The 26,199-nt window shown below is 41.7% G+C and overlaps 1 protein-coding gene across 1 annotated transcript in view; it reads left to right on the top strand.

Annotated features, from left to right (window-relative positions):
* SPAG1 (sperm associated antigen 1) overlaps positions 1–17,294 on the top strand; it is an 81,724-nt gene extending 64,430 nt beyond the window's left edge. Inside the window, exons 14-19 of the mRNA XM_075588471.1 lie at positions 210–382; positions 3,397–3,538; positions 7,041–7,167; positions 8,383–8,532; positions 11,472–11,825; positions 14,574–17,294. Of these exons, the coding sequence (XP_075444586.1) occupies positions 210–382; positions 3,397–3,538; positions 7,041–7,167; positions 8,383–8,532; positions 11,472–11,825; positions 14,574–14,702 (1,075 nt within the window). The 3' untranslated portion in view covers positions 14,703–17,294. The remainder of the gene's footprint in view (positions 1–209; positions 383–3,396; positions 3,539–7,040; positions 7,168–8,382; positions 8,533–11,471; positions 11,826–14,573) is intronic.
* Positions 17,295–26,199: the final 8,905 nt, after the last annotated feature.

Raw genomic sequence — 26,199 nt, 5'->3', positions numbered from 1 at the left:
TTGTTGTGGTTTTGTTTTAAATACTCACTTGATTTTATGGTGAAGAATCCCATTGCGCAATGCACGCTTACCTCAGATATTAATGAACCTTTAAGGTGGCATTATACGCTGGAATCCATAGGAAACCTTTTTTTTTCTTCCCCTCCCTATATTTGTTACCGTCTTCCAACACCTGAGTTGTTTATATCTTGTGATTCTTTCCTATGTAGAATTACAAGAACATTAATTGACCAGGATGGGCCCAAATGGAGGGAAAAACTTCCTCCAATTCCATCCGTACCTATTTCCATTCAACTGCAACGACGTGAAGGAATCTTTGCTCCCTCTGTCAACGTCCAAGGAGTGAAGCCTGGTGAAAATATTCCATCCGAAGCTATGACTGGTATGTGCAAAATATGCAGAACTGGTTATTCATCTACTCGTCAAGTAATGCTGAATCACAACCTTGTTAGTTGTACAAGACTAATGTGCATCGGTATAACATGAAACCAAAATCTTCAGGAGACCAGAGATTATTCTTAAGCAGTTTGCTTTTTTTTTAACCCCTTCGCACAGCAATATGTTGCATGCACCACTGGCAGCCATAGGGTTATGTATTTTCTTTTGACCATCATTATAATCTTTACCAGGCGGCCTTCAAGAGCTGAACCATGAGGACTGATGGATCCCAAGGAAATAATTTTTAAATATCAGACAACAATTGTTGTCCAAGAGCAATAGTGACTGCCGGGGTCATTGTCACTCCAGGGAAGCTTGCTTTTTATTTTGTTTCGGATTTCACTGGAACATTTCATAAGTTCTTTTCAAAGGCCCTGGTGGTCACTGGAGCTAGAAGTACAGCTTTACATCTACCCCCAATGTAGTTTGTGGCAAAAGAACACAATGTGATATACTGTAATGGTGAAGAGAGTGCCTGCTCAGCTAGTAGTAATAACTGGTACTGGAGGGGTGCTCTCTGGGAGCTGGTTACAGTGGATATATTTGCAGATCCCCGTAAAGATGCACACAACCTCACAGAATGATATTAAAAGTTATATTTTATTTTATAAGTATCCAGGAGAGAACTAATATATTAAAAACAAATTAAATTGTTATCTGCGACGAGAGAGAGATGCTGCATAAATGGTCACTGATAAAATCACGTGGGAGTGTGCAAATTGTAAACTGTACAGTGTTACAAGTTCTCCTTACGGAAGGCAGCAAAAGTATTGAACTACTTCTCTGAGGACAGCACAAGCGCGGATTGCAATCAAAAACCTCTCAGTGTTACAAGTGACCAAGTATATCGGGTATGTGAAAATAAGGTGAACCATGTGAAACAAAAACCCTACAGAGCAATGCTACCTAGTAGCATAGTCTCATTGTAACAGCTCACAGACTACTAAATACTGGCAGTGGCTATAACTCCTAATGAACACTGCAATATGATTGATAATCTACCTGGCTAGAATAGTGGTCATAGCGGATGCCCGTGGAGACGCTGGGCTATAGTAGCTCTATGAGGCCCTGTAATATACTAAAATAGAGCTACAGCTGCAAAAACTCAAATGTAACGTCTCTGAGACCTGTGTCTGTCGCGCTAGTGACGTCACAATGGTAACGTCACCAAAACATAAATATGGCCCCTTATCTCCCTGTGCCTCAGGCTCCAGAAATGTGTTTGTAAGCTGCATGGGGCAAGGACTCCTTATGTCTAATCAACTTTTCTACATAAGAAAAAACAGTATTATTATTAACATAGTTACAGGTGTTAGGTGCGTATTTAATCCTTTGAGTGGCCCAAGACGTTCTCTGCATGTCATAAGGGCTGGCGCTCTAGGGGCTTTATGGCGTACAGAGTATGCATGAAATGCTAATTTTCTAGCGAAAGATCACATTCGATGCGGTGAACAGAATCGGAGTAACCTCCACTTCCTCTCACGTTCTGGGGAGTGTGCCTGCGACCACATGATTGCTACACCAAATGATCTCGTGGTTGAGTCCCGGAAGACCAGTGCCACTCTATAACGACTGTTCTTCTCGATCCCACTGAACACTGTATAGCACAGGCATATTCATAGTTGAATATATGCTAAATAGATGTTCATATAGCTATGAAACTGTGAAAAGCACAGTAACCAATATCACAGAGCATACAATGGAATTGATTTTGCTAGTGGTCTGTACTTAAAAGAGAAATAAAAACGTAGGACACATGACAATGCTGGATTTAGAAAGTTGCACTTGTATATGGCTGGTATAGTTCAATGCCGTTTAGAGGTTACTAGATAATTTCACAATGAAGTATATGATCAATGACAAAAGAGCTATTCTAAAATAAATAAGTACATTTAGAGCTAACAAGTGGAAGTGCAATAACACATATGCAGAAATGATCATTTACTTTCTCAACCATTTTGTAACATAATGATCATCTGCATCGTTTCTAAATACTCTGAGCTCTCTCTTGCTGCTTTTCTATATCAAGAATTATAACACCAATATGAACACTCATAAGTACATTAGTGGACATGCCCTCTGGCCAAATACTATGGATCAAGGAAAGACTGAGATTATAGGATACCGAGAAGGATGATATCACGGAAGGCGTGATTTGGAGAGGTATAGCTAGAGAGGAGCACATCAGCAAGAGAGAGACCTGCGGAGAGGAAAAGAGAGAGAACCTGTTCTGAGCAGCCTGGCGAGAGAAAGCGTTGTGGCAGAGCCTTTCTAGTCGGGCAGAACAGCCCATACTGGAGGTAGCGGGTACGATTCAGGAGAGTACATCGTCTGAATAAAGAGGACCCATGTAAACAAGGGGTTCTGAAACGGAGTAGACTAAGTGGAAACACATCCACTAATACTTTGCAAAGAATGGTAGTAACAGGCCTATACCTATTAATATGCCTACATTTCACATGAGCTCCAGCGCTGTGCTGGCACCAACAGTTGACCTCTATTGACAGTTGGTGTCTGGGCCCCTGGAATAGCGTAAGAAACACTGTGGGACAATTGCGCAGCGGGGAACATTCTTATCCTCTTTATATGAGTGTCATAAATATTGTTTATGGTCCTCCGATTCTGAGGGACCACGGTTTGTGATTTCTGTGTTGCTCATGTAGAAAGTATTGTTATTCAAAAGATACGTGTCCCTCTGCGTTGTCTAACCCCAGCCTGGTCCCTTGACGGCTGAATATTCTCTCATGTACAGGGGAGGTGGAGTCAGGCCCCTGCCTTAGTGTCCACCTATTAATACATCTAAGGAAATGAGGGGTTACAACATTAGTTATAATTTCTTTTAATATTGATTTAAATTTTAAATATTGTGCATTTAAGAGCTGGATACAATACAAGTATGTAGAGGGCACAACATTAGACTAATGGGACATCTCTCATATCTTGAATTTGTTTGTTTAGGTGAAGTAGCCAAAAAGAAGTTCTTGTCTCTGAAGCAAGAAGGGAATGAACATGTAAAGAAGGGCCAGTACAGAGAAGCTGAGAAGAAGTATACGGAATGTTTAAAGTTAAATCCTGAAGAGTGTTCCGTATACACCAATAGGTAAGTGTAAAAACCAGGAAAAGGGAAACCAAAAAGCGCACCAGCAAAAACGGAGCAGGAAGGACCCAAAACGAAAAATATGATTAAAAGGGCACTTTAATGTGACAAGAGACCCATCCAACGCGTTTCGAACGTCACAGCGTTCTTTTTTAATGCACCTGCATTTGAGCGCTTTAGCCTACAAGAAAAAAAGATTGCTCAATCACCATGATTTGCAATATTTTAATCTGTTCATATATTTGTAACCCGTTATCTGCCAGCGATGCATGATTTTTCCGCTCTATCAATGAAGAGGTTCAAATGACAGTATTGTAAATCATATGTATTCACTTCAGCATGTTACTTTTTAAGGGTGCGATCTACCTATGTGACTTATTAAGATGAGGTGTTGGCTTGATAAACCACTCTGCTTTACTGTCATAGTTACATAGATGGTTAAAAACATACGTTTATGTATGTACAAGTTTAACTTTTACTTAATCCTTAGGGTGCCTGAACCCTGGTCATGCTGGCTTTATGGGTAGCGATTACATGGTCCTGACCATCCCCCAGTTACGTGCATAGTGGAGGGGGCTTCACTTTCATTGCTATCATGTTTACTGCTCAGATGCAGTGGCGTAACTAGCGCCCGGGCATGTCCCGGGGCCCCAGATCTGGGGGGGAGGAAGGGAGATAGGGCCCTCCCTCCAGACTCTTGATGACTCCCAACTCCCCCAAGCAGTTACAGAGTTCCCGCGGTCTTCCCCACAGCAATGAAACGGATTGCCTCTGTAACACAGCAGCCCTCCATGACGTCAGTGTCGGGATGTGGCGTCATGGCGACACAACGTCACATGGCAACACGCATACGTGACACCACGACGTAGCCTGGGGCCCCCTTAAAGCAGGGCTGCGCAAAGTGTGGGGTGCGCCCCCCAGAGGGGGCGGGAGAATTTCCAGGTGGGGTGCGGCGGCTACAGTGGTCCCACGCTCTCCCCCAAGGCACTGCGCGAGGCCTCTGCAGCTTCTCCTACCTGATCTTCGGTGCCGCGTCTCCATGTAAGCGGCGCCAAATGATGCCGTGGAGTCACGTGACGTCACATGACCCCACAACGTCATTTGACGCCTGAGCCTTGCAGGAGGGGGAGGTGAGAAGGCCATGGGTCAAAACTTTGCGCACTCCTGCCTTAAAGCAGCTGTGCACAAACTGGGTCGAGGGGATTTTCTAAGGGGGGCACGCGGTTGCAGAGCCCCGCGCTTTTCCCACAGGCATGTAGATTAAATGCCGGGGGAGGCGCGAGGCCTCTGCAACTTCACTTACCTGCTCTCAGCCGGCTCTTCCCTGATGCGTCGCCATGACAACGCGTCATATGACACTTGGAGCCCGAGAGCAGGTAAAGAGGGGGGCGTAGGCAAGGGGGGCGTGAACTTAAAAGTTTGCGCACCCCTGCCTTAAAGCATAGTTATGCCACTGCTTGGACGGCACGGTCAACATGATCTCCCTCTAAGAAAATAGTATGATGTTGCTTGGACGTCAGAAGAGCCCCTGGAGTGCCCTCACTGTGGCAGTGGGTACTGTATGGGGCCCTGCCATCAAACGCATATGGCAGTGTATACAGTGTGTGGTGCTGCATGAGAAACAGATCACATCTCCTGCATTGGTTTAATCTAAATTTTCTATTTACATTAAAAAAACGCTTAAAAAGTTAGCCAGGGCTCGAGAGAAACTGTAAAATCGGTTGACCGGGAGCAGTGATGTGGTTTGGGAAGTGAGCTGGGCGTGGGTTGCTTTGTTCACAGGAGATGGGCTCAGGGGCCACAGTGGTGGCGTCTCGTGGCTGCCGCAAAGTTTTTGAGGTAGTGGATAATTAGATGGGATGAGGGGGACACAGGGGACAGTCAGATTGAAACTGGATGTTGAGAGGCCCATGGAAGGGTGGGACATGCCAATCCCAAGACACTAGGCCCAACTATCCCTTTTGCCTATCAGTGGCCCGGGAGTTAGATTCACCTACTGCCATAAACAATGCAGTTTACCACTACATATTCTTTTGCTATCTAAGCAAATGAGGGTCAGTTGCCTTGTTTAAGCCTTGTTCACTTCTCCCTCTGCTATACAATTATATGTTAAGGCTGAGGAAAAGAGATAATGGGGCAGAATAATAATTGCCACTTAAAGCTGCAGTTCAGTCAATATCCTGCATGTGTGTTTTTTTTAATAAATCAGTTCTGTAGTAAGAAAAAATACTTTTAGCTTTTTCTGTTTTTAAAAAAACAACTTTGAAAGACCAATTTTCTTGTATTCTATTTTAACAGCCATTTGCTAAGGCACTGCCCCTTCATGTCCTGTCACAAGCCCTTTGTCAGCCCTGCCCTCCCTCTAGCACATGTCAGTGCAGGAGTGCTCATGAATATTCATGAGCTTCCACTGACTGACAGAAGCAAATAAAAACATATGCCAGCTCTAATTATGTCACCAAATTTCGCCTATCAATACATGGAGAACGAATTGAGCTGCAGCTATACAGTTCTTTAGGTAATTAGAGATTGCACACATGAAACTATTGAAGTAAAAAAATTAATTAAAAAAAAAAAAAAACTTAACTGCAGCTTTAACAGAAGTGAAAGGATCCTAAAGAAAATAGGAATTTTCTATTTTTTTTACACAAGAAGCAAACATTTTTTACTTTAGGGGGAGTGAACCTTACCACAGAAAGCGATGTGGAACTGACCCATTAATACTAAATATTATATATTCAGTATTAAAATAAAATACAGATTTACTGAATTGTAACAGACCATCTCCGTTGCCATTTAATGTTTGTTAGCCTTCTCCCTACCACTGGATTTTGTTATAGGAGAATCTCTAGATGGAGTTATTTTTCTTATGGTTTCTCTAACTGCTAGCAGCCACTTCTGCATTGTTATCTGTGAGGGGGTTTTGATAAAAAAAGAAAAAAAACTTCTAAAAGATGTGTATTTGTGTATCTCTCTATATCTGTATGTATGTGTGTATATATACACGTGTGTGTGTGTGTGTGTGTGTGTGTGTGTGTGTGTGTGTGTGTACACACACTTTTTCTAAATAGTGTTATTTATGAAGGTTAGTCCTCATTTAATTAGTTTGAGGTGAGAAAAAATACATACCAATCTGATTAAGCAATAAGATAAAGTGATGATGTCAGGTTTAGTGTAGGACCTGCTTTTTGTGTTTTAAACCAGAACAGTGGGTAAGCTTATATTGGACCTGTGACATTGAATTACTGGCTAGAACATAGAATCAAGAAATACAGCTTTGTAAAGCCTGGTTTAAGAAAGTGCAAGATCAGCTCAAAGGCGGTTTGTCCCTTATTGGTTGCTGGTCTTGCATTGTGAAGTTGGCAGTTTGCTAAATAGCAGGCACATAAAGAAGGTTATAGTGGATAAGAAAGTGAGAAACCCCCTCTAAGGTATGATGTACAAAACTGCTGGCTGACCAATGATACATTTTCAGCTGACTCTGCACTCTTCCTTTTTATTGCAGGGCTCTCTGTTACTTGAAACTAAGCCAGTACGAAGAGGCCAGGCATGACAGTGATTGTGCTCTGCAGCGGGATGCTTTGAATATCAAAGCTTTGTACAGACGAGCTCAGGCCCACAGAGGATTAGAGGTAAAGGGGCAACCTAGACTGCCAAAAGCATTACAACACTACTCCCGAATTTTTGCACCGCAAGCAACATATTTTTGTTCTGCTTTTGCAATCCGCTGCTTTGCTTGCAGGTGCAGCGTTAACACACAGGAAACGGTATTCTAAGTTATGGGCGTGACTTGCTGTCAGGGTTGCCCCCACTCCAGGTTTCACCCGGAGACTACGGGTTTTGGCCACGTATTTCTGGGCTACAGGTTTACCTAGTAAACCTCCGGGTGGTGGCAACTCCTGGCATCTCCCCGTGCAACTACTGCCCATATGGCCGCGCAGCGTCAAATGGCGCCGTGTTACCATGCCAATGGGAACGCCATGTGACATAACAGCATCACGTGACGCCCATTGCCATGACAACGAGATGCTACGTAATGTCATACGGCGCCACTTTGTCATTTCATGACACCCAGCCATGTTGAAAAGAGCATATTGTAAATATTGGCAATAAATGGCTTCTAATTTTTTTCTCAAGTTTCTTTTTTACGTCCAAATACATCCTTGACTGCTTAAATCTGGTACCAAATATTCTTCTGCTTGTTCGGAACATGCTCTGTGTTTTGATTTGCAAATCCAGAATATAAAACACAACATTAGTTTGGGTTACTCTTATTCTTTTATTTGCTTTCTCCAAGTTGCTTCATTATTACTTAAATCATGTACTGTGAGATTAAAAAAAATGGACATGTTGCAAAAGGTGGCACTGTGTGCTCGTTTTCATGTCATTTCCCAGAATCCCTGGCTGCAGTGGAAGCATTGTATGCTAAGCGATAATGGTAAAAAAATACTGGGTTGCAGACCTGAGACGTGAATGAGTGATATTTTTATTTATTTATTTAGGAAAACAATTCTCCTTGTGTTACCATCTATTAATCTCTGGGTATGGATGCAGCAAGCATAGCCTTCAGAGATGTATGCATGTATTCAATGTAATTTTGCTGCATAGTGATTACAGGGGGACCAGAGAGGCTGGAGTATATGGAGATTTGCCTTTGGTTCTGTTCTTTTTCGGCACATAAAAAAACTGGTTTCCTCTGTTGTGCTGTGGAGAATAACAGGTGAAGAAGCATGTACAGTTTTTACTTTCCCTAAGCTCTTGGTATCCCAAAGATTACACCACCCAGCCGTCTTTATAATACTGTAAACAATTCTGATTTCAAACTGATCTACGGTATTTGATTTCAGAATTACCACGATTGCGCCAGTGACCTCAAAAAAATGATCTCCGTGGATCCCAGTGTCACCGAAGCAAAAAAACTATTGGATGAAATCACACCCCTTCTTACTTCTGCTGCTGTCAGTGAAAAGCAAAGAAAGAAGATCCTCATACAAGAGGTAAAGCATTGTTTATCTTTTTTTTTTGTAAGTATATTTCACAGATCTACTAGCCTGATGGATCAAGAAAAACCAAGAAAGTTTTCATAGATGGTTTTGACTGCTTTTGAATCCTCAAGATTAGAATTGTGAGGTTTCAGGCACTATTTATTACATCATGAAGAGTTCTCTTGTTGGTCTATTAAAGCCGCAATTTGTGCTGCTCATTATTTTAATTTTTTTTAACACATATATGTTTTTACCTTTTTTGAAACTAGTGGTTTTCCAGAGATGAACCGCAGCACAGATGTTTCATTTTGAAAATCCCTAACAAGAATTCTTGTCTGGGAAAGCACAATATGGTGGTTTTGGTCAATAGGGGGTCAGCATTACTCGTGTGTCATACTGTGATGACCCTGCAACCATCTTTGTTTTCCCTTGCAAATAAATATCTCAGCAGTCGGGGGGGGGGTGTCCCTGGAGCTCGGAGTACCATAGTTCTGCCCCAGAGGTGCCCCATCCCGCCTAATTTATAAAAGGTAAAAAAAGACTTGATTTTAGCTGCTTTAAAGGGGATGAAACAATTCCGTGTCCCTGGCTTCCTTTTGAAGAGCTTTAAAATAAAACTTTGATTAATTTGTGTCCTGCGTTAAAAATAAAAACATTTATTTTCCGCTGAGCTATTTTACCGGGAGATGTATATTGAGATAAACACGTCCTATTCAAGTACATTCTGGCACGAGTGACATAAGGGATTTGCTCGGGATAACATTGAGGGGTCAAGGCAGGAATTGGACCCAACTACCTGTGTATTCAAGACCAACAGCCTACCACTGTGCAATACCATCATCCATTTACAAATGAAGATGTCAAGAGTTTGTTAGGCTTCTCAGAGAAGTGCATCATACAGTAGGTTGTCGTATTGGGTCATGAACCCAAAAGCATTCTTTTTGAGGCCGAAGTCGAGTCAAAATGAAGTTATATGTCCTTTGTTCCTGTGTAACATTTCCTCTTGAGGATAAACATTAATCGGTTTGACAGTGACTGTCCAGCATACATACTAAAAGTACTGTCTCACCGGTGACCTTGTGTTGTTAGTCTGATATGGTTAATCTATGCTGATTCTTCCTGGTTTGAAGGGCCTGTACATCTCTATCAAGATAGTTCAGGTTGATGCATTTTTTTGCATTTTATTAGGTATAACACATTGCTGGATTTTCAGGGATAGGATTTTCTTATTCTGAGCTGCAAAGATAGAGTTTTCTGTGCATATATGTTTAAATGTTTTGCATTTCCTTAGTTTGTGAGGCGATGTTCCTTACGTCTGCTTAGATATAAGCTTATTTCTGGAGAGTATGTTGGAGACGTTAGGAGGCTGTTTGTAGGCCATCATTGGAGGATCTGTGTATAAAGTGTTTGTTGTTTCACGACCAGAATCAAAAGTTGTTGTTGTAGGTATCTTTAGTGGTCTATTCCATGTCTCTGTATTAAGTAGACAGGGTTGTTTAACGGAGAAGTAGAGTTGTACGGTGGTGCAGCTGCGTTGAGGAAAAAATGGAAAACCGGACTGCTGTCTAATTGTACAAAGGAGATTTATTGGCACATAAAATCAGCAAAGGTAAATGCCCTTGCGCGTTTCACGCGCGTGCCTGTGCTTTATCAGAGTATTGTTTAACAAAGGCACAATAGAGTAAACGGAGGCGTTGGTCTCTGACTTTGATACCCCAGCTTGAATACAGAGTTTTGCGTAAAATGACACATTTAATTTTGTGTAGCTATCTGTGGTGGCATGAGGGTTTCCTGCAGCTGGGTGCTCCAATGCAACCATCTTCTTTTATGATTATAGTGTCCAAGAATTGGGCAGTAATAGTAGAAAACAAAAAACAAAGATGCCCAAAGCTACTTCCAATGGGACAAAAATACACAGTGCAATACCTATATATCTCTTGTAAAAAAGGGGTCATTTAGTTGAAGCCTTTGGCCAAAGCGTCTTAAGCCTGCTGCCACTTACAAGGCATGACCATACAGGTCCTAAAACTCACCTGGGTTATAAATCCTTTATAGAAAAGTTTGATCACCTTGTGTCATGAGATAATTGCGAGAATGTAATAAAAATTTACTTGCCAAGCGCGACACGCGTGCAGACAGCAACTGCGGGGCGTGCAGACAGCAACTGCGGGGCGTGCAGACAGCAACTGCGGGGCGTGCAGACAGCAACTGCGGGGCGCGCTGACCGCAACTGCGGGGCGCGCTGACATGAGAACAGACCTGGGATTTTGTTTTCAGAAGGTGAAGGCCGCGTCATGTGAGTGGTTCAGCCAATGAGGGCGAACCGCTCATGGCCACGCCCCCCTGTCTCCTCCGGATGCCTCCTGCCTACAGTGTACATGTCGCTCGGCCGCATCACAGCGATGACGTCACGAGAACGCGTGCCCAGCCGCAGATGGTATAATCGAAGCCTTGGGAACCCCAGCCCCCTCTAATAGCGCGTCTGAGATAAGATGCGTTGTAAGGAACTCCAACCCTCTCTATTCATGCGTCTGAGTTCACATACATTGTAAGGTCCCCCCACCCTCTAATAGCGCGTCTGAGATAAGATGTATTGTAAGGAATTCCAACCAACTGTAACAGGCTGAGATCACATGCATTGTAAATTCTTCTTTATTTGGTACAATTTTCGAATGACCTGAAAATTACAGGCAGCCCTTTAGGAATGCCTGGGGAACCCAATGGTTCATAGGAACCCTGGTTGAAAAACACTGGCATAAAGTGTTGAATATTTTAATCGTAACTTCCATATATTCCCCATTCAACAGAGGAAGTCCCTGTTTTGTGTATCAGAATACCAGTATTTTGACACAAACTTGCCTAGGTTTCCCTGGATATTTATTAAACATTTTAGAAGCTATGTGTGCTTAGTACATATTAAAGCTAAACTGTTTTTTCCTTAATGTTTTAAGGTGTATGAAAAGGATGGGAGTGCTGAAAATGATGAAGCGGTTTCTATGCATCACAGCCCCCATGAAAACAATGTGCCGTTGGCAACCACAGCAAAAGCTCAGATTACAAAACCATCCAATGCCTACGAGTTTGGTCAGCTAATAAATGAGATAAAAGCTGAGAAGGATATGGCTGCCTGTGCAGAACTCTTGTCTCTCATAGAACCAAAAGACTTGCCAGCATTGCTGAGCAACAAGCTAGAAGGAGACACCTTTTTGCTGATTGTACAGTCACTGAAAGATAGCCTGTTGGATAAGGACCCCAGACTGACATACCAGTACCTTTCACACCTGAGCAAAGCAGAACGTTTTAAGGTATGTTTCTATCAATTACGGATGGAAGGGTGGGACATTTGAAATATAAACTGTGTGTGATGTATGTGGCCAGCTTGTGTATTCAAAACCAATACTTAACTGGATCTTTTACACCAGAGGTTCTCTGACCTTCATAGGGATCACCAGCTTTGATGGCCCTTAACCAGGTTTTAGTAATGACCAATTTATTTGCAAACGACGGTGAATGAACCTCCATGTGTATATCCATATGATATATTCATTAGTTACCGAAAATACCTGTTCTTGCTTACGGTCATGAGGAGAAATGTAAAACCACTACTTTACTTTCCTCGCATAAATATGGGTAGCCATTCCAGCTTTGATGCGTTAATAGCCTGGTTTAGATCAATACAGCACCAGCTAGGAATTAACTGCAGTTTTATTAAAAACTGAATTATATATTCTACACTGTATGTATGTCTATATATAGCGCCATTAATGTACATAGCGCTTCACAGCAGTAATACACGTGACAATCATATAGATAACAAATAATATAAATAACGCGTAAAGGGAAGAAGTGCTTCAGACATAAAAGTAACAATTAGGAAAAGGAGTCCCGGCTCCGAAGAGCTTACTATCCAATTGAGTCCAATCTGTATAAACAGATTCATTTAAGTAAAACGTCTTTCTTTAGGAAAAAAAAACAATAAATAACACTGGCCCCAGACAGTGAGCGCTGTATAAACGGTAACAATATCTTGATGCTTAATTGTATCTTAGCCATTTATTGGCTGTGCAGTGTTAACATGCAAGACCAATAAATGGCTAAGACATGATTAAACAACGACGGCCCATATAATTCGTGACATTTTGTAGCATTGAATGCATACAGGTATGCTACCTACCCTTCCTTTAGAAAAGATTATTAATGATGGTCGCGTACTCACTGGGAAGTTTGTGTGTCAAACGAGTTAACTACAATCAGTTTGCCTCCTACCTCCCCGGCAGGGCACAAAAAAGAACATGCACACCCCAAAAATCCTCCACACAACACCCCAATTATACAACACCACCAGGATTAATTTATGGTCTCACACCTAAGGAATTCTCGCTCCGCTTATTAACAGACAGATTTACAAATGTAACAAAATCCCAATTTATAAAAACAGGATGGTAAAACCCATCAACGGCGGAGGACAATCCCTTTAAAGGTAAACTGATTCAATTGGAGCTCAAAGACGGTATTATTTACAGCTTATATTTAATATAATGAAATGTTACAGTGCTTACAAAACTAATTAGAAAAGAATATAAAGTAATAATAAAATCAGACAGCTACAGAATAAAACAAATTTATACTTTAAAAATGAAACTAGTGAATTTCAAATGATTTGGAATAGGTTGTATCAAGGAGTTATAGGGAGAAGAGGTAAGAACCGCACACGCACATATGGTTACCCCCCAAGGTAGGGTCCACTTTCTAAGTTTCAGACATGAATCTTTAACACAATTTGTATGTTAATCTGTGCCCGAACACCTGACCCTTCCTTTCCTATGTGGGTGTGTCCTGACAGTCCTAAACACTCTTTCCCCATAGCAACGGACGGTTTATAGCCTTTTGTCTTGAAAACAAATAATTATTTTATTTCAAGTTTAATCAGTGTATATAAAGCTCAATAACCCCTCCGCCCCCTGTAATTAGTAACATACTTAAAACAATCTCCCAGCCATATACATATGCAATATAATGGACCCTTTGTTAACCTTGAGGCTGAGATATATATTTTTTACGATTTGTCATAAACCTAATAATTTTTTATGATGACTGATGCATTCACAGTTCAGACTTATTTATGACATCACTAGGCGTTATTTTTGCAATTTTTGTTGAAGTTCTAAAAGAACATACCATCACCAAGGGTTATACAGAACCTTTCGGTAACTCTAAGAAACTGTTTTTTGGGAAATGTTATGACTTCTTTGAAGCTTTTTTTCCTAACCCAGATGAACGCATCTGGGTACCTAATTAAAAAACCGTTCCGCCCCAGTTGTCATTTTTAAGTAAACAGAAAGGTGCTTCCTGAGACAATAGAAGGTTTTTACTCAGTTGTTTGATTACCTGGGTCTGCAGATCTAGCCATTGGAAACCTAATCTTTTCTGACACAGACCTACATGCAAGGCAGAAAAAAAAAACATATTTTGCAAAACTCTTAACCTATTTGTTACCATACTGCACACACAATATTATATTTACATAGCTATATTTTGATAGTGACTTTTTTTTAATCAAAATATACAGTAGTTATTTATTATACACAAATATGCTTTATAATCTGCTTAAACTTGCAGAACCTAAGCTTTCTAAATGCTCCGAGCACGAATGAAATGGGAACACTTAGAACCAGTAGCAGACAGTAACATTAAAATGAATAAAAAGAAAAATGAAGCCTATAATAATTTCCTCAAAGCAGGGACATTAAAACCCAGGCTGGTTAACTCTTTCATTGAATGAAATGATTTAAAAAAAAACATTCACACACCACATTTATAAAGCCAGCTTCCCAACAATAACTGTGCCTATGAGATTCAGTGAGCAATAACGAGTTCTAGACTTGTGGTTCCGTAAGCAATATGCTATTCTTACTTGTCTTGATTACAATGCGATATTATATGCAGAAATGCAGCTGTCGCAGTCCTACGTTGCGTGGTTAAGAGCACAGAGCCTCTCTTTACCTGCCTACTTCAAGCAAGCTGGACATGTTATGTTTCCGTTTTTGTTTCAGGTGGTGATGCTCCTCAGCAAGAACGAAAAGGATGAAGTTAAGAGTCTTTTCGAGGCTCTGTTAGAAAAGCGATGTGAACACGTTTACCCCGAGGATGTGCTGAGACTTTCAAAGGAGTATGGACTTTAAATTTGTGTTCACTGAATGCATTGTAAGATCTGCACGGTTTCCTTAATTATATATTATTAGGGAAGGTTAAACTATGCAAATTTGAATGGGTGAATTCAAAGTTTAAAAAGTTAAGCATGACAGTGTAAATGTTATGAAATGTAGATGTTCTGTATTAAGTTAGATATCAAACAAATTACATCCCAGACTAAAATGTTTGAGACCCATAGTTAAATGTGCCACCTTGAATTATGAACACAGTAATGTGTTTGGAATAGCTACTGCACTGTATTGTTTTACATTCTGGGGCAATTCTAATAGACCCTTATCTGTTGTGAAAGCCAACAGGAGAGGGGTTAAAGTTACTCTAGGTACCTCATTATACAATTGGTATTAAATATCTATGTCCTATTTAGTGCACAGACTTCTGAAAGACTTTGAGGCTAAAATCAACACACATAAGCATTTAAAGGGACAATCCCTCCTAAGACCAAAGTGAACTAATGTCAGGTTTTTTTTTAAAGGGTTACATCTGAGTGATGGTTTTTTTTTTTTTTTTTAACCAAAATCTAACACCTATAAGTATTTTTAAATAATATTTTAAAACGAGTATGTAAACATGGTTAGTTGAGCACTTGCTGAACATGGTCACATGGGAAGGGTTTGATTTCCTCTGGCTGCTCCCTTCTAAGGCTGGTAATATAGTGCGCGCGCCAATTATAATTGGCGGTGTTAGCCAGATGTTTCTATACTAGGGATGCGCATGGCCGTGAGCGGTGGCGCGGCAGACCAGGGAAAGTACAAGAGAATTGTATTTTCGCGCTGTCGCAGCGCCACATGACTCTGTGAACCAATCACAGCGCGGCCTAGCGCTGTGATGTCTTAGCCATGCCCCCTAGCTGCGTGCGTTACCGCTCACCCTCTACACACGAAACGCCCGCACCACGTGCATGCCGTGCGCGCACCAGGGCGTACTATATTACAAGCCTTAGAAGGGAGCAGCCAGAGGAAATCAAACCCTTCCCATGTGACCATGTTCAGCAAGTGCTAGTACAGCGAGAGATCCCCCTCTCTTCTCCCCTTATCTTTATAGCTTCTCTGATAAGGACAGGATGTGGTAAGGGTTAACAAACACCCCATTCAGATTCAACTTGCAATTAATTTCCCAAATGAGATTAGCCAAATATATACTAGCATGGTTAGGCCTCGGGCATGGACAGCGCTTATGCGCTGACCCGTGCTGAGGCGCGCTCTCACTTACCAGTGAGCCCCTGCAGCCGCAATGAGAGTGGCTGTAGTAGGGGCTCGCCTACGCTTCCGCAAGCGTGCGGAAGCGTAGGTCTTTTCCAATGAGTGCGAACCAGCTCCGTGACGTCACTGGCCGCCCCCCGACACGCCCCCGGATGGCGCGCTAACCAAGGCCAGGGAAAGCACCCGCTTTCCCTAAGCCTCAGCGCGCCTCCTCACGGGCTGAGTCACCATGGACTCGGCTTTAGACTTGTTTAGGGAAGCCAAGTAGACTGTTAAATTATTTACAAAATTTTGTTTTCTACGTATTGCACCTGGATCCATCTTTAGCTGCTATTCGTTAGTTGGAAACGCCTTATCAAGGTGAGAGACCCCACATTGTGGCTTTGTGAATCCTGGCCTAAATTTGTTTTCAGGTCGTGATACCTTTCATGGGACCAATGTAAAGTTCATCATCGATGACTTAGAGCTGCATCCCCATGAAAAAGCAAAGTGACCTAATGGCAGTAATACGTTGGATGGTATAAACCTTGATAACTGATGGCTTTAACAAAACACAAGTAGAGGTTGTTTTGGAAAGTGGTATTGTAATTTTTGTAAACATTTTGTTGCATTAGTTCTCGTTTCTTTTGCTCTTCGTATATATAAATTACCCAGAGGTGTCAACTTAAAGAGTTAAAATCAGCTGAGTCTCGCTGTTTTGAGGTCCGTGAGACAGGTCTTTCCATCTGCCTGTGTGCATAAATCTGCTTACATTATTAGGAAGAAAGCAACAAAGCGAAACAAGTTCTCCCCCAATAGTTCTACTCTGAAAATGAAAAACTTTAAACTTTTAAAATTGTTCAATACTGTTTTTATTTTTTAAAGAAACATATTCACTACTGTTTATTCCATTAGATACATTGCTGCCATTACGTTGGCACAAAATGGGACTGCACTTTTAATGCAGGAGCATTCGGAAACAGTCTCCTCTTCTGTTAAGATCTTCCATTAAAACATGAAATGTGTCGTCCCAAATGCTCATAAGTTATCTATGAGGAACTTTCATGTTCTTGAGTGAAGGGGAGAGGCTAATTTTCAAGTTATATGTCATAGCTGTGTAGGTCATTTATAAGTGGTGTATGCCAGGTATGTTCTTTTCATTCTAAAAATGTGTTGTAAATATTTTGTTGCATTACCAAAAGATATCTTTATATTGAAAAGGATGGGATTATGATATATCTAGGATATGCCAATTGTAAGAATTGTTTACATGTATTGCTTACAACATATTTATCACAATTGACACTTTGTTAAATATTTTTTCATTCAAGAAAATGGACTAAAAGTGTGTTATTTCTGATCAGTAAAAGCCTATTTCTGTCATTGCATTCTTTTACATCGGGGCACAGCCTTCATTATTTTAAAGCATTGAGGAAACTGTAAATGATCAAAGCTGGAAGCTTAATGCTGCAGTTAAAGTGTCTGTTTTTTTCCCCCCACCCATTCAATATGTGCATCAATACAATCTGCACACTGACAAGTGTTTAGCGAAGTTGCCGATCGATCCGTTCTCCTGTAATCAATCACTGAAGATTCGTCTTGGGGGTTCTTTACATCACTGTTAGGGCTGCAGAAGAGTACCCAAGGTGCAAAGTTCTATGTGGAAGATCATGTGACCAGGCAGTCACTAGATACAATTGGTTCACTGCTAGAGAGAGGGCAGGGTTCGAGCCAGAGCCTCTCTCAGAAGAAGGGGATGTGACTTTGTAAATAGTTGCTATAGAAACAAAAATGCTTGTTACACTAGAATACATAAAAAATGTCTTAACTTTTTTTTTTTTTTTAATGCTACAAGTATTTTCGCATAGTACAGAACTGATTTATTTAAAAAAATATATATGTTGGATATTGCTTGAACTGCAGCTTTAAGAGGCATGGATAGTTGCATCTAAATAACTTAAGAGGCATGGACAGCTTGTCATTTGAATAATGTCTGCAGGGTAAACCTAATGTATCCTAAAAGTGACATGCCCACTGGCTGATCATTTGCATGTCACTGCCCAGAATTCCTGGCTGAAGTTTAACCAATGAACGATGTGATGAAGACGTGAGTGTAGCACGTTTGGGGACCTGTGGAAGATATGCAGATGCATTTATGGGTTTGCTGTAGTTTGTGTGGCAGACAAAATTGGTAACAAGCATAAGGCTTGGTACCCAGTGCAGCCAGCGGCAGCGTGTGCCTCTCACAAGCCCCTTACCACCTCCCTGGCTGTCTCCAGTGCCCCCTAGCTTCCTGGCTCACTACAAACTGACGCGTCAGCCAGCAGGGGCTACAACAGGATTGTGTTCCCGTGCGGCGACGCTTCACATGGTGTGCCAGGGAGCCAATCAGAGAGGCGGTTTGCTCCTGCCCCTCCCATCACCATCCACTTTGAATCCTCCTCTTCTTTGAATCCTCCTCCTCTCTGCCTGGTGATTTCTTTGATGCACGGCCCCATGTGCAGCATTTGCAGGGGGGTGGAAGGGTGAAGAAAGGAGAGAGAGAGAGAGAGCAGTGGAGGACTTTATTTACTTTTTTTTTTTTTAATACATTAAAGCTGTCATGGCCACACCCACCTGTCCTGGCCATGCCCCCGCACCTGAAATCTGCCTGCAGATCGCGGTCTAGCGCTGTGCACGTGCCGCCAGGACACCAGGCGTGCAGCAGCAGCCTCCAGCAGCACCTTAGCTACCACTGTTAACCACATTTATTTTAGTGAAGCCACTAATAAACATTTCAGACTCCTCAGGACTGAATTCAGTGGGGGGGGGGGGAGGGGGAGAGGAAAGCATGCAACGTGTGTAACTTGAATATCTCACAACCGTTAAATGTTGAAACCCCATTGAGACATGGCAATAGTGGAAAAAAATTAATCGCGTCCAACATCCAAAGTGATGTTGCAGCGCATGCAGTGGAGGGATTCAGCCGATTCGCACCAGTTCGTGCGAACCTGTTACAAACATTTTGCAAGTTCGCCGAACCATTGCTTAATTCTCTTACCTGTGGCGGCGGACGGTGTCTACCAGCATTCTTTTTCCTGCATATTTTCTCAATATGGCCACACTGCGTCTAATGGCGCCGCGTTGCAATATCAACGCCACGTGATGTAACCGCATCACGTGACGTCTGTTTCTATGACAATGAGACGATACGCGAGATGTCGCGTTGTCATTTTGAGAAGGTATGCAGGGAAAAGATGCTGATAGATGCCGCCTGCCGCCGTGAAGTTAAGAACCGGTTATTAAAAATGTCAAATCCCACCCCTGAGCGCATGATGTTACACTGCTGACAGTGATCTCCAGCCAAAGATTCTGCAAACAATGCAAAGAGAACAAATGCAGGCAACGAGCAATGGGAGAGAAATCTTTACAACACACATCCACTCAGTCTGTAAACATGCAAAACATATTAAAAGCTGCATCCTGATTCATTGTGTAGGAACAGAAATAAACGTTGTGCACAAAGGAAAGCACATTCATCCCGTAGAAGGATTATGTGATCAACTGATACGTTAGTGTTTTTCAACCCTCTCCCCGGGACACCATACAAGAAACCACTTCAATATGAGATAAAATTCAAGCCTGGCGGGGACACTGTAGAATTGCTAAATCTTTCAGGTGCTGCTTGAACCTCAATTCGTTGTAGAAATAAAGTAACAGAACATAGTGAGAGGGCCAAGAAAGTCTAAAACAGCCATTTATTGGCGCCAGTATATTCTATTCATATGGAATTGTATTTGTTATAGTGCGGCTCTTTAACATAACAGAATTATGCAATTAAAGCATTAATTTATTGTGTATAGAGGCAACAGAGAACAATCAGTGGTCATAGTACCACGCAATGAAGTGTCGTCAGTGCAAACTGCGTTGGAACCTTGATGTAAAGTGCTGTTGTGTTACTTTTAATGTTTGGAAACATGAACACTGAACTTGTATGTGAAGATTTTTATTGTGTTGGCAAAATACTAGGTAGATGCTCATAACCCTACATGCAATTGCAACAAAACTGAACACAATCTTATTCATGCATCTTCTGCAAATTTAGTGGAGCACCAAACCTCTTGCAACATCATGATAACCGTCCACACATTGGCACCAACACAAGTGCCTGCTGTAAACCATTAAAAAAAAAAAACCATAAAGGTCATGATTATGCCGACACTACAATATTTTACCTAAGCTAGTGTCTCCTTAATTTTTTGTGGAAGGCATGAGATCTTAAAAAAAAAAAAAAAGAAAACAGCTGGGGGTGATATTCTGTCAACACACGTAGACCGTTTTTGTCTTTGGACCTCTACTTGAACCTTAGGGCTGCTATAAGATTTAAAAGCAGATTTTCATGTGGTACTTCCCCCGAAAATGAACATATGTGGCCGAATATCATTTATTTACATTTTTATACACCTTAGGAATTTCAGATTTTATGGCGTACAGAAAATAGGAGTCTGCGGTACAAAATTAAAAGGTTGTGACAGAGAACAAGGTCAAAGGTCATATTTACAAGAGTTCACAATATTAGAAGACCGGTTTAGGTTATCAGGTTTGAGGCGTGTGATAATTAGATCGCACCTACTCTAAATACATGGGGTAAAAACTGAACATCTGTGTAATCTGAACCATTTCCTTGGAGAAGGTACATAACCTAAATAGAAGTATTGATTAAGGTCCTACCTTATCTATTGAGCATAAAACATTCACACATGGCTTCAATGAATGAGTTGAGCAGATGGTTCTGAATGTCTACAAAAACCCAGCCATGGTTACCAAGTTTTAGGGAATTTAAAATGAGTAATGCATAAAACTAGTAAGTTTTTCTATTTGACATTTGAACTAGGGACGGGACTGTATGCTTCATCCAGTGGGCCGCGACCACACCTTGTAGCTGTAGTTATATGTGTGATCATTCTGTTTTCTGATTAATTTAACTCTATGTCTGGCTTATTCAGTAGGAATAACCAGCGGTCAAATGCAAAAGAGTTTAATATTCTCTGGGCCTAGCTATGGACTGATTTCCAGAGCTTGGGTATCACTGGGCAGTTCCACCACATATGTAACAGTGTCCAGCTCTCCAAAACTTTCAGGGCAAAGTAGGGGAGGTACCTGGACAAAAATATAGATAGCTTGGTATTTGTAAGATACCGCCAATGTAAAACCTTACATGCACTCTTCTAAATGGGGTTACATACTGAGCTCTTTGAGCCTCGAATATATCTTTCCATTCATCATTCTAACTTCGAGTTTAGATCCCTCTTCCATAAATCCATAAATTTCACATTCTCTTGGGAATCGGGCCTTTAGCTGAAAAAAAGAGAAAAAGATCCTCCTTGAATGCACTCGGATTGGCCAGTGATTGATGATAATGAGTGTATTTAAAAAACCTTTTAATCACAAGAGAAGGTTTAAAATAGGATTGTATAGAGGGGCATGGTATATATAATCCAAGGCCAGCCCCTAGTAGGCAAACCAAACAAAATCGTCCTCACTTGAGAGGAGATATAAGTATGACAACACCTTAATGTGGAACTGTGTCGCTCAGACAATCCCCATTACTATAATACCAGAATCGACGGCCCATAAGCCGTATGGAAATCCTTTTATCAATAATTCAATGAACCTAAAATGGTATAGGTCATTGAAGCTAAGTCTGGAAGGGTGATTATCTTACACCGAATGGACAGATGGTATATATCTGGATGATGTCTCTAGTCCACTTAAGCGGTGTGTACAACAAATAAACAAAACATGGTGAAAACAATAACAACGCAACAAAGATGATCATCATAAAAATGGAAACTCAACCACCATATGCATGTAGTAGTGGGATGCGTAGCTGAATAGTGTGTAAGCTCTGTAAAGGGCAAGCACAAAGTGTGCTATCGGAAACGCCCTGAGGCACGGTTCGAAGACCGTATCCAGTTATAGCCTCATGTATGTAATGGTGGGATGCGTAGCTGAATAGTGTGTGAGCTCTGCAGAGGGCAAGCACAAAGTGTGCTAACGGAGAACGCCCTGAGGCACGGTTCAAAAGACCGTATCCAGTTATAGCCTCTGTGTACTGGTGGTGTTTAATGCAGAGATCAAAATCACAGGTAGCCTCTCTAGAGTCCGGTAATAAACGCTGATCAGACCTAATAATTATAAGTTACTGATAGGTACACGGGGTAAGGAACAGCCTGACTCATAAGTCATATTGAGTCTCCCTCTAAGCAAGTAAATATAGATTGCTAGGGCTGATCATGGTCAGTGACCAGTACCCCTGATTACACCTCCCTCCCTTATGTGCATATAGTATGCTGGTGACCTGAATGGTAGCTATGGTAAAAATGGGAACATAGCAAACATAATGATGCACAGTATAATATCAGGACATAAAAGTATCTTAGGTCCTAATAGGGGTGCTACTTAGCTCATGGGTGAATATAGAAGCCATTACACCATCGTAGGTAGAAGGGAACGGCTACAAGATACCATGGGAGGGGTGTTCCGGTCTCGAGGCAGCAGCTACAGCCGCGGAGGCGACATCTTGGATGCGGTGACGTCACCACGCTCGTAGTCACCTGACGCACGTTTCGCGCGGGATCGCGTCAGGTGACTACGAGCGTGGTGACGTCACCGCATCCAAGATGGCGCCTCCGCGGCTGTAGCTGCTGCCTCGAGACCGGAACACCCCTCCCATGGTATCCTGTAGCCGTTCCCTTCTACCTACGATGTTGTAATGGCTTCTATATGCACCCATGAGCTAAGTAGCACCCCTATTAGGACCTAAGATACTTTTATGTCCTGATATTATACTGTGCATCATTATGTTTGCTATGTTCCCATTTTTACCATAGCTACCATTCAGGTCACCAGCATACTATATGCACATAAGGGAGGGAGGTGTAATCAGGGGTACTGGTCACTGACCATGATCAGCCCTAGCAATCTATATTTACTTGCTTAGAGGGAGACTCAATATGACTTATGAGTCAGGCTGTTCCTTACCCCGTGTACCTATCAGTAACTTATAATTATTAGGTCTGATCAGCGTTTATTACCGGACTCTAGAGAGGCTACCTGTGATTTTGATCTCTGCATTAAACACCACCAGTACACAGAGGCTATAACTGGATACGGTCTTTTGAACCGTGCCTCAGGGCGTTCTCCGTTAGCACACTTTGTGCTTGCCCTCTGCAGAGCTCACACACTATTCAGCTACGCATCCCACCATTACATACATGAGGCTATAACTGGATACGGTCTTCGAACCGTGCCTCAGGGCGTTTCCGATAGCACACTTTGTGCTTGCCCTTTACAGAGCTTACACACTATTCAGCTACGCATCCCACTACTACATGCATATGGTGGTTGAGTTTCCATTTTTATGATGATCATCTTTGTTGCGTTGTTATTGTTTTCACCATGTTTTGTTTATTTGTTGTACACACCGCTTAAGTGGACTAGGGACATCATCCAGATATATACCATCTGTCCATTCGGTGTAAGATAATCACCCTTCCAGACTTAGCTTCAATGACCTATACCATTTTAGGTTCATTGAATTATTGATAAAAGGATTTCCATACGGCTTATGGGCCGTCGATTCTGGTATTATAGTAATGGGGATTGTCTGAGCGACACAGTTCCACATTAAGGTGTTGTCATACTTATATCTCCTCTCAAGTGAGGACGATTTTGTTTGGTTTGCCTACTAGGGGCTGGCCTTGGATTATATATACCATGCCCCTCTATACAATCCTATTTTAAACCTTCTCTTGTGATTAAAAGGTTTTTTAAATACACTCATTATCATCAATCACTGGCCAATCCGAGTGCATTCAAGGAGGATCTTTTTCTCTTTTTTTCAGCTATATATATTTTTCCTCTTTTGCACCGGCATTTTGCCTGACATACTACTCATCACTCACTTACCTGCTGATGCGGGAGCATCCCCTACCCCTCCCTTTTTCCCCCCTTCCCATCCTTGGATTATCGAATCGGGCCTTTAGAAAGGTACTATACTAAGTAGAAGTTAGAGCTATTTAATCCGCCAAATTTAGACTTATACTTTCAAATAGGCTCAAGGATACTTTCTGCCATTTTTTTTTGTCTAAAGAAGCCTTGTAGTTGCAAGAGGCGGAGGATTCTCGGCTTGAGAGGACCTGTAGTGAAGAGGGTTCTGGGTATTTAAATTTGTTATTTGTCCTCAGATCTCTCAGCTCCAAGATACTTGTAAACCACCACTTACGAAAGTTCGCTTTCAATAGGCTCGACTCAGAATCTGGATTGCCAAACAAGGGCGTCATGGGAGGCCAAATCTTACACTGTTATCCCAAAAAACAGAAATTCACCAGGCGCTCCCACAGGTGTCTAGGATGAAAAATTAAACAGAAATAAATGTAATAGGGAAAACAGAAAGATGATACAAACGGTTACAGGATGCAGCTCAACCTTCACTTGATCTTCCTTGTTGATCCTTGTGGTGAAATGGTGTAAAGGAGTCAGGGAGCGCAATTCACCGATGGAGGAATATGTAAAACAAAACACTGATAGTGCAAGCCTGTCTGAAAGGGTAATCCTAAATGACCTTAAAGCAGGGGTATACAGATGAAAGGGTTTCCTGCTGCAGATGAAACAGGTAGGTGAACTAACAGATGTAAGGGTTCCCTACTACAGATGAAACAGGTAGGTGAACTAACAGATTAAAGGGTTCCCTGCTGCAGATGAAACAGGTAGGTGAACCAACAGTGAAACCCAATGAAAATGGAATAAATGCTGAACAACATACAAACAGCAGAGCAAAAAATCACTGTGACAGTGTAAAAGTGAAAGAGAAGCAGTGATAATAAAAACCACTCAAGCAGCAAAAACAATATCAATATATAATTGTGCAATAAACTGCGGCAGCGGTAGGCAGTACACACGGGAAAAACCTGGAATAGGGCATGTGGCAAACAGAAAGCGTCCTGGTAGTGGGGTAGGTGTTCCAACTTGTGACGCTGTTAGTGCAGAGGATTCGCTCCATCTTGCGGCTCCTCTGCTCTCCGCTATCACAACACTTCCAGGTACACCCCCTTCCAACTGGGAACTCCACGTGACGGCTCCCAGTCTCAGTCGCAGCAGCAGCCTATCGCACAGGAATCTGCTCTCAACGGGTGACCACTTCCGCGTTTTGACAGCAGCTTCGTCAGGAGAGTAAGATACCCTGGCATTGGCTGTCTGTCAGATATTACTGTGCGCAACCAATCCGCTGGTATCTGGAGTGTTACAGCTCCAATCGGAGCTCAGCATTATAGAATATCATTAAAACAACAGACTATCACATATAAACTGTGTAAACATGGTAAACATACAGTACATATATACTTTAATACACTAACAGGAGATACGGAGAGCAGGCTGATCACAGCAAAGATAGGGCTGGAGGCAAATGGCCAATGAAAAGGTATTTATTAATGAATGAACATAAGAGCAGACAGATTCAGGGTCCTCTGACGCGTTTCTCGCCCGACAGGTGCTATTGCTAGGTGCTAAATGCTATTTAGTAGTTTAATACACTAAAACTACAGAAAATAATTAGTAAAAAATGAAGGTACATAACATGTATTCATTCAAACCACATCACCTGAGGAGAAGGGGAGAAAAAACACAATATTCAATAATTGAACACTTAAAAAGCCTGAATAGGTAACGGGGGGGGGGGGGGGGATGAGGAACAGATACAAAAGGTCATCATCCAAAGAGTGCTATAAAAAACTTGAAAAAATAGGTCAATTTATAACAGATCAATTTATAAAAATGCAGCAATATCAATATCGATATTGAGGTCATGGGGCTCAAGGGTCTTCAATTTAAAGGTCCAGAAGCTCTCTCTGTATGAGTCTCCTGTCTCTGTCCTCCCCCCCCCCTCCTCCTCCAATGTTGTTCAACGCACTCAATTGCCCAGTATTTCAAGCCTGCTGGGTTAGCATTGTGTGCTTTTAAAAAATGTTTAGACACTATGCGTCATCATTTTCTTTCTAATATTCCCTATATGTTCAAGAATGCGGACTCTGAGGGGTCTTATGGTTTTCCCTACATATTGGAGGCCACACGGGCACTCCAATAGATATACTACAAAATTGGTTCTACAATTAACAAATGTGCCCATTTTAAAACATTCCCCTGTTATATTCGATTTAAAATCCATTTTATCTGCTGAAGCAAAAGCACATGCTTTGCACGAAGTGCATTTAAAAAAAACCTTTGGTCTATTAAAGCCAACCATCAT

Source organism: Ascaphus truei, chromosome 2, assembly GCF_040206685.1.
Source record: "Ascaphus truei isolate aAscTru1 chromosome 2, aAscTru1.hap1, whole genome shotgun sequence".
Taxonomy (NCBI): Eukaryota; Metazoa; Chordata; class Amphibia; order Anura; family Ascaphidae; genus Ascaphus; species Ascaphus truei.
Note: the sequence above shows the minus strand (reverse complement) of the source record. Positions and strands in the feature narration are given on the sequence as shown.